Source organism: Trachymyrmex septentrionalis, unplaced genomic scaffold, assembly GCF_001594115.1.
Source record: "Trachymyrmex septentrionalis isolate Tsep2-gDNA-1 unplaced genomic scaffold, Tsep1.0 scaffold20, whole genome shotgun sequence".
In the NCBI taxonomy this organism is placed as follows: Eukaryota; Metazoa; Arthropoda; class Insecta; order Hymenoptera; family Formicidae; genus Trachymyrmex; species Trachymyrmex septentrionalis.
Window position 1 is genome coordinate 3,942,603 of NW_017305180.1, and position 7,973 is coordinate 3,950,575.

Below are 7,973 nucleotides of genomic sequence, written 5' to 3' on the forward strand. Positions count from 1 at the left end.
GTAGATCATAAAATGTCGTAATTATAACAAATCAAAAAATGTCGTAATTATAAAATGCTCGTCCAGGGAAACGATATGATAAAAATACATAAAATCGCTTTATATAAAGAAAAAAAACTTATTTTATTTTAATAGTACTCCTTACATTTTAGGCAAAATCCCAATTAAATTCAGAGTTGGAAAAATCAGAGTCGCGAAGGTTATTTTATAAAAGTAAGATTTTTACAGAAAATAGAATTGTATGTATAATAATTATTAATATATATTTTTTCAAAAAGATTGTATACATACATTTTTTACATAGAGATTGTAAAGTTTAAATTTCGCGGAAATAAATTTAAATTTAATGAAAATAAAAACAAGTAACTAACATGAAATTGTGCTTTCAAATATTGTGACCGTTTACTATAAGCGGCTTAGAGAGCGCTTGCATCCAATATACATCAATCTACAGATCGTATAGTTACCTATTTTCGAGTCGCAAACATTCACTGTGATATAATACTGTATATACCTGTTAAATGATGTCTAATAAAACGAATGATATTTGTTAATAAAATACAACTTTATTACATCAAGGCATGATAAGTAAAACGCATGACCTTCCGCAAGAAAGAATTGATATTTATAATTCTTTTCAATTTATTAGTAAACTCACGGACCCGAGCTCATTATCAGCACATTGCGGACACTTACAATTATATGTACACATACAAGTACACATACAAATATACATTTTCGACTTTATATTTCATATGCGTTAAAAATTATCACAAGTAATGATTAGATATCCCTTCCAGGCAATCAAGAGGCTCGTTATTCGTCACGGAGACTACAAAAGTCAATTATGTATTTTAAAACGAGGTGAAAATTACAGAAATGAATGAATATATTTACCAGAATATTTATGATTTCATTAGTCAATACCGTATATTGTTTATCTTTTCTCTTTCTTTCATTTCTCAATAAAAAGAAGTTACAAGAAGTTCAGATGAAAAGAGGCGTTGTATAATCTATTTATCATCTACTGTTACACGCTTCGTCATGCCAGACATTTTGTTTCAACGTGTATAAAACCGGCGCATTGAATCAGCTCCTTGTATTATTGTGAAGCACAGCACTCAATACATTTATAGATTTAAGGTATACTTGTATTTATCGCAGTCAAATTTTCGTGTAATTATATGATATTCTCTTAATATATGAAATTAAACTTATAAAATTAGAAAAAAAAAAAGACTATGTCGGAGATAAAAGTGCTAGAAGGTGGGGCCACACAACTGTTCATCAATGCAGGCGGAGAAACCGATGGTGATCCTCTATGGGCCGCACGTTACCTCGTAACGAAACCGGAAGCTATCTTGGCCACTCACTTGGATTTCTTGCGTGCTGGATCGAATATCATACGAACAGTCACGTACCAAGCGACGATTGACGGTTTTGTAAAATATCTAGGCATCACCAAGGAAGAGAGTCTCGAGATCATTCGTAAAGCTGTCGATTATGCTAAAGAAGCTGTAAAGATTTATACTAAAGAAATAGAGAATAATAAAAACGTGACGAACCAGAAACCATTGATCGCTGGATCTTGTGGGCCTTACGGCGCTTCTTTGCACGATGGTTCAGAATATACTGGTTCGTATTGTACAAGTGTATCGCGAGAATTTTTAATGGATTGGCATAGACCTCGCATACAAGCATTGCTAGAGAAGGGTGTGGATGTATTAGCAATGGAAACGATACCTTGCGCTCGCGAGGCAGAAGCTATAATCGATCTACTCAAAGAATTTCCAGATGCACGTGCATGGCTATCTTTCTCTTGTAAAGATGGAAAGAGCTTGGCAGACGGCAGCAACTTTCAAGAAATTGCTGTGAGATGTTACAAAAACGCGGCACCCGGACAAATATTAGCTATCGGCACTAATTGTATCGCTCCGAAATATGTTACCTCTTTATTCCAAGGCATCAATAGAGACAAGTCAGATGATTTTATACCATTGATAGTATATCCTAACAGCGGAGAAAAATATACAGAATCTGAAGGGTGGAAGAAGGAAGATGCTCCCACTTTGCATGAGTTCATTGATGAATGGCTGAACCTTGGCGTTCGCTACATCGGTGGATGTTGCAGAACATGTGCTACAGATGTAAAACTTATAAGAGCTAAAGTAGATCAGCGGTTTAAACATTAATTTAATGATTATATATCGAGAATGCTATCTCACACAACTTTTATAATAATATATAAAGCATTATATTTTTTCAACACCATATTTTGCACCATGACAAATCGTATCATATTTTCGAGATTTTTATAATTTTATGTATTAGAAAATGAAAAAAAAATAAGTCGAATATTATATATATTTAACGTTTACAAATGACTTATTTTTTATTTAAGCTTTAAAAAATTTTAAGCTTTCTTTTTTTAAATTTCAGCTTCTAAGAATTTCAAGTCCGACAATAATTGGCAATTTGTAAAATTGTAAAATGTATTTAAAAATTTACATAAAAGTATCATATTATTAAGCAATATTATTAACAAATATTATTAGACGTCAAGATTCAGCATTGACCGTATAGCACTTTTCGATTTTAATTTTTTTTTTGGTGTATGTATAATATATACCAGTAATATGTATATTTATGCATTACGGTAAAATAGGCATTTAATGTTTTAGCTTTACTTTATCAATATATTTAATTTCTTTCACGTCAAAAATAGTTTATCAACTAATATTATTACAAATATGTTTATCACACAACATAGTCATGGATTTATTTTGACACATGTTATTCCGCTATTGAATTAATATTTTGTCGTATATTCCGATATTAATTATGCGTAATTATACGTAATTACAAAGAATAAAGTGATAAAAGGCACGTGTAAGTGAAAATAAATTACGTATTGTGAAAATAAATTACGTATTGAATCAGAGAGCACTTCACATGCCTTTTATTACTTTTTATAATATTATTTACTATCAAAGAGAATAAGGACAGCTTTTGTATTTTTATAATTATTTTCAAACTTAAAAGATTTCCCATCATTTTGTTTTATCCAAATTGTCTTTATTTATAAATGGCACGTAATTAAAATTAACGTATCATTTCTCGCTTCTGATGTCACGATTCAATATGGCTATGGTGACTCAAGAGCCTTAAAAGTACGATGAGATTCTATCGATTCTTAATTATTTAAGAATTTCAAAATATAAATATTGAATAGTCAAGAAAATAACTTAAAATGATGAAACTTGAATGGAAAATACTGACATGTGCAATATAGAAAAAAATTGTGAACGAAATTAGTAAAATAAAGATAAAGTCTTTTTTTTAAATAAACGTAGACATTTGCTATTTTATGAAATACATTCTAAATATCTTAATATTTTTTTAACTTTTCATAAATAATTAATTATATACTTACTCAATAATAATAAAATCATTAGAATCAAAACATATTGTTTATTCTTTCAGAGATTTATCGATATATATTAAATGTTCGCCAACTGGATAAGTGCTACCTGCAATGCTAACTTCGATGCTTTCTGTTTCTGCATTTACATTAAATACGGAATCCGGTGGAATTTCAGTTTTTCCCTTTAAAATATTTCCTACTACTGGTCTAATTCTGGGTCCCAAGTGCGGATCATTATATCGATACAACACGATTGAAGCAGGATCTGAACAAAATATACATTAGAAAGTCTGTATTGTAAACTAATTTAATTATTCAGAAACTTTCATATACCTTTTATATGTGTATTTTCTTTTACTATGTGGAAGATGATATCTGCAACTGTCGCAGTTGAAATTTTCATAGACAGTTCAAATAAATTGCTACAACTTTGTGGATTAATAATATATATCGGTTTGAGAACTATTGGCTTTACAAAAAAATTAATGTACGGAGCACCTGGGCAACATTCTTCTCTTGTCTTTTCTGTAGCTTCGTCCGTATATTTAATGACAATATCATGAATCTGGTGATAAATAGAAAAAATATAGTAGATATACATTAATATATACATAGGCTGCGTTACATAGAAAACGTCGCTTGGATGCCTCGGATTCATCATCTGCCCTTGTTTAACGTTAAATGTACAAAAATTATAGTAGTGTATGCTTACGCCTAATGTATTTTTGAGATATTGTTTGTTGGTCTCAAGTACATGGAATTCATCAAAATCAAGGGTCAAATTCAACGCACTAAGACCAACAGTTTCCATTTTTTCTTTAACAAGCTGCACGAATGGCATTACCCTTTTCATATATTTTTTCAACTCTGCTTTGCCGGCAAACGTTGTGGAAAGAACTTTATTGTCTGGTAATTTATTTCCATTTTTCTATAGAATAGTAAAAATATTAATGTACACACAAGCAATGTTAATTATACAACATACTAAATTGTTACTACGACTTACGCAATACATTTCTCTCATCGTTTCAAGGATGACACTTTGCCAAGGAGGATAAGTCTTAGCTACCCAGATAATCCCATGATTAGGTTTTTCTATGTTAGTAATATCGTTCTTTGTCTTAGACTTTTTCGGTATCATGTAATTTTTTAAAAGAATTCTAAATGTATGAGCAGCATCTATGAGATATTGAGACGATTTTATTAAAATTTCGTCTATATCTCCTATAGCAGGCCAGCGTGCATTTAATATACTACCATCCTATAATAAATCATATTATTTAAACTGTATTTCTATCAAGATAATCTAATAATCTATAAATATTTGTGCTTTAATCCTAAAACTTACTTTTTTAAGTAAGTCTCCCCATATATATTCACAAACATGTGGGCAAATAGGAAATAGAAGAATTATTTGAACCTCTATGTAGTTCTTAATTAAATCCAGATTAACCGCTGGACTTAATTGTAAATATTTATCTCTAACTGTTTGAAGCTCATAAAATCCTGTCCTCAATGCTTCCTTGTAAAGCATTTTCGAATAATTTTCACTGGTTTCTTGTATTTTTAAATTTATTTCGCTACATCAAATAAATATATAAAATAAATCATTTCAGTTCTATAATAATTTTAGAAAAAAAAAAAAATAGAAGTACCTTACAAAAACGTTCTCATGAAAACGTTTCAATTCAGCTGAACCATTTTGACAGAAATAAGCATCCGTATTTAGAATATCTTTTATCCATTCTATAAAATTATACAATCTCAGAATTCCTGCGTCAGCTGTACTTTCAATGAAATTAGCGTCCTCTATTGAATCACCAGAATCAGCTAAACAGAGACGCACTCCATCAGCCGAGAATTTTTCTACAGCTTCGGCAAGTGTTAAAAAGTTGCCCTCTGACTTAGACATCTGTGTAATTGGAACAATTAAAATTTTATACATAATATAAACATTTTGAATAATTTTGCACTACCTTCGCTGAATTGAGAAGTAGATGACCATTTGCTCTTATTCCTTGCGGCCATAGTTCAGGTTGATTTGGCCATATTGCTGTATGATTATAAAGGAAATATGTAAGATGATTTTGTATTAGATCTTTTCCTGACACCCTCAAGTCTACAGGATACCAATACTGAAATTCGTGCCTCATACAATCTAGAACTGCTTTCTTTATATTTGTCTCAGGCAGTTTAGCATCTTTGAAAAAGATGTAATCCCACACCTCCGAAGTCATATAAGAAGCTCTAACAAAAACGATTAAATGTTAATCATAAATAAATACAATATACATCAATTTTAATCTTATTTACTTTATTCCGTATGCATTAAGTTTATCTCCCTTAAAAGTTTCTCCTTGCAAAAAATGCGCTATGGTGTAATAAGCCATATAAATAGTAGAATCTGACAGAGATTCTATCAGCCAATTTTCGTCCCATGGTAACTTAGTGCCTAAAAATTTGAGATTAGAAAGATATTTATAAAAATAATTCTAATTATTTTGTGATAATTCATTTACCAAGTCCATACGTCCTGGAACATGCATGCTCATGTAACCAGTCAAAACAAGCAAGGAAATTCTTTCTAACTTCATCGTGAAAGGTATCGAGATTTTTTAAAGCCTCAAGTGTCTCCTTCTTCCAATTTTCCTCTCCATAATCCAAATACCATTGATTACATAAAGCCACAACGCATTCATCATTTGATCTTGAAATAATAGTTTTTTCAGGTTCATAATAAATCACTGCTTCGCTATTGTCAATCATCTCTTTTTGAATTAATTTCTTAATATCTTGTATCTTTTTGCCCTTATGTGGACCTAATAATAGTATGCCGTCATAAAATCCTTTCAAATATGCTATTTCTTTTGCTTCCGTGAGTTTAACTTTATCATTTTGGGATTGAATCTTTAACTGATCATATAATGTTACTGCTACTAAATTGCCCAGTTCTGGAACTTCGATGATTGGAATCTGGTACATAAAGATATGTGAAAGATTTCACGATTTTTTCCAATTTTTTAGTTAAGTAATTCACATTATATAATTATATATCATTTACTTACTGGATTATATGGCAACACCATTTTGTCGGAAATTCCATATTTCTCTCTAAGTGGTTGTTTCTTTTTTAAATCCACTAATGCAGCATAATCATCTGGGGAATCACTAGGGACGGAAGTTACGATACCAGTGCCCTTATCTTCTTTTATAGTCAACATAGGCAATGCGTAAATCACTTTATTAGATGTGAGAGGTGCTTCCAATTCGAGTCCCAGTAAGTCCTACAAATGTTTCTCATGTAACGATTTTGAAAATATAAGTAATGTCTACATTGAATAAATAGTACTTTGCCCATGAGTTTTTGTATAACATCTATCTTTCCCTCTTCTTTAAAGAAACCTTGATAGGACATATTCTTAGCCGCACGTTCTGTAGAAATATATACATCCCCGCATGCTAAATTATACGCTATATAGTTCATATCTGGATGAATCCAACAATTTGTTTGACCATACATTGTTTCTGGTCTTAAAGTTGCAGCTACTAAGTAAACTGATTTATTGTCAAAAGTCCTATAAAAGTTATACTGTTTAGTTTACGAATTAAAAAATCCTGTGTTTTGTAAATAATACTAAAAATAGTAAATTGTAAAATAATATTAATATAATTTGAAAGAAAGTATTACTTAATAATTTTTTGAGGGCATCGAATTTTCATTTTAATCAACGTATATTCTTGTGATCCAACACCTTCACCAGAGGCTCTATCGTGATCCATACAAGGTTGACCGTCTTTTGGTGAATAAATAGTATATCTCTTTCCATATTTGATTTTATTCCTAGATTTCAAATGATAAAACTGCCAACGTATAAAAGAGTCATAAAATGGATTTACATCTGTTGTAATAAATGTTCTTCGCCAATCCACCTAGAAATTTTAAAATCAGATGTATGAAACTTAAGAAACCTATACAAAAGTAATTTCTACTTTTTATCTTACACAAAGACCAATAGATTTTAAGTCTTGCACAGCGAGCGGTGGAAAATATTCTAACCAATATGCAGCATTGGCAAAGTTCTTGATTTCTTCATCTTGTAAACCAAGAGTTTGCATAATTTGCCATTGATACTTAGTTATAACGGTCTTGGCAACCGCCTTACTCTAAAATTAATATAAATAATTTTCTCCATCTTAAAGATATCTATTATGCTATTAAAATCGAAATTATTAGAATTTTTTACCTTTTTCCCTTTACTTTTATCCTTTAGCACATCATCCTCTTTTTCTTCTACTATCTCAATTTCTTCAGGAAACTTGGGTGGATAACCATATGTTTCAATTTCTCTCTTTAATTTATCAGCACATGCTTTAATAGGCATACCCGTGCAGTGTAAGCCAAAGGGAAAGAGTACTTTCTTTCCCAAAAGGTGATTGTATCGAACAGCAAACTGTCACATATTATTAATTTATTCATATATTTAAAATAAACAAGTATAACAGATAAAAAGACATATACAAATAATAAATAAGAAAACAAAATTTTAAA

The 7,973-nt window shown here is 30.5% G+C and overlaps 2 protein-coding genes across 2 annotated transcripts in view; one reads left to right on the forward strand and one right to left on the reverse strand.

Annotated features, from left to right (window-relative positions):
• The first annotated feature begins 1,011 nt into the window (after positions 1-1,011).
• On the forward strand, positions 1,012-2,283 carry LOC108747612 (homocysteine S-methyltransferase-like). The gene has a single exon (XM_018485194.1). The coding sequence runs from the start codon at positions 1,242-1,244 to the stop codon at positions 2,190-2,192; it is 951 nt and encodes a 316-aa protein (XP_018340696.1). The 5' UTR covers positions 1,012-1,241; the 3' UTR covers positions 2,193-2,283.
• A 1,188-nt stretch (positions 2,284-3,471) lies between these two features.
• The window catches only part of LOC108747855 (leucine--tRNA ligase, cytoplasmic), a 5,183-nt gene continuing 681 nt past the window's right edge, over positions 3,472-7,973 (reverse strand). The window contains exons 3-16 of the mRNA XM_018485736.1: positions 7,669-7,875; positions 7,427-7,588; positions 7,113-7,354; positions 6,774-6,999; positions 6,490-6,708; positions 5,944-6,397; positions 5,738-5,876; positions 5,401-5,671; positions 5,080-5,336; positions 4,773-5,004; positions 4,431-4,685; positions 4,137-4,352; positions 3,758-3,989; positions 3,472-3,689 (exon numbers count right to left, since the gene is read on the reverse strand). Of these exons, the coding sequence (XP_018341238.1) occupies positions 3,472-3,689; positions 3,758-3,989; positions 4,137-4,352; positions 4,431-4,685; positions 4,773-5,004; positions 5,080-5,336; positions 5,401-5,671; positions 5,738-5,876; positions 5,944-6,397; positions 6,490-6,708; positions 6,774-6,999; positions 7,113-7,354; positions 7,427-7,588; positions 7,669-7,875 (3,330 nt within the window). The remainder of the gene's footprint in view (positions 3,690-3,757; positions 3,990-4,136; positions 4,353-4,430; positions 4,686-4,772; positions 5,005-5,079; positions 5,337-5,400; positions 5,672-5,737; positions 5,877-5,943; positions 6,398-6,489; positions 6,709-6,773; positions 7,000-7,112; positions 7,355-7,426; positions 7,589-7,668; positions 7,876-7,973) is intronic.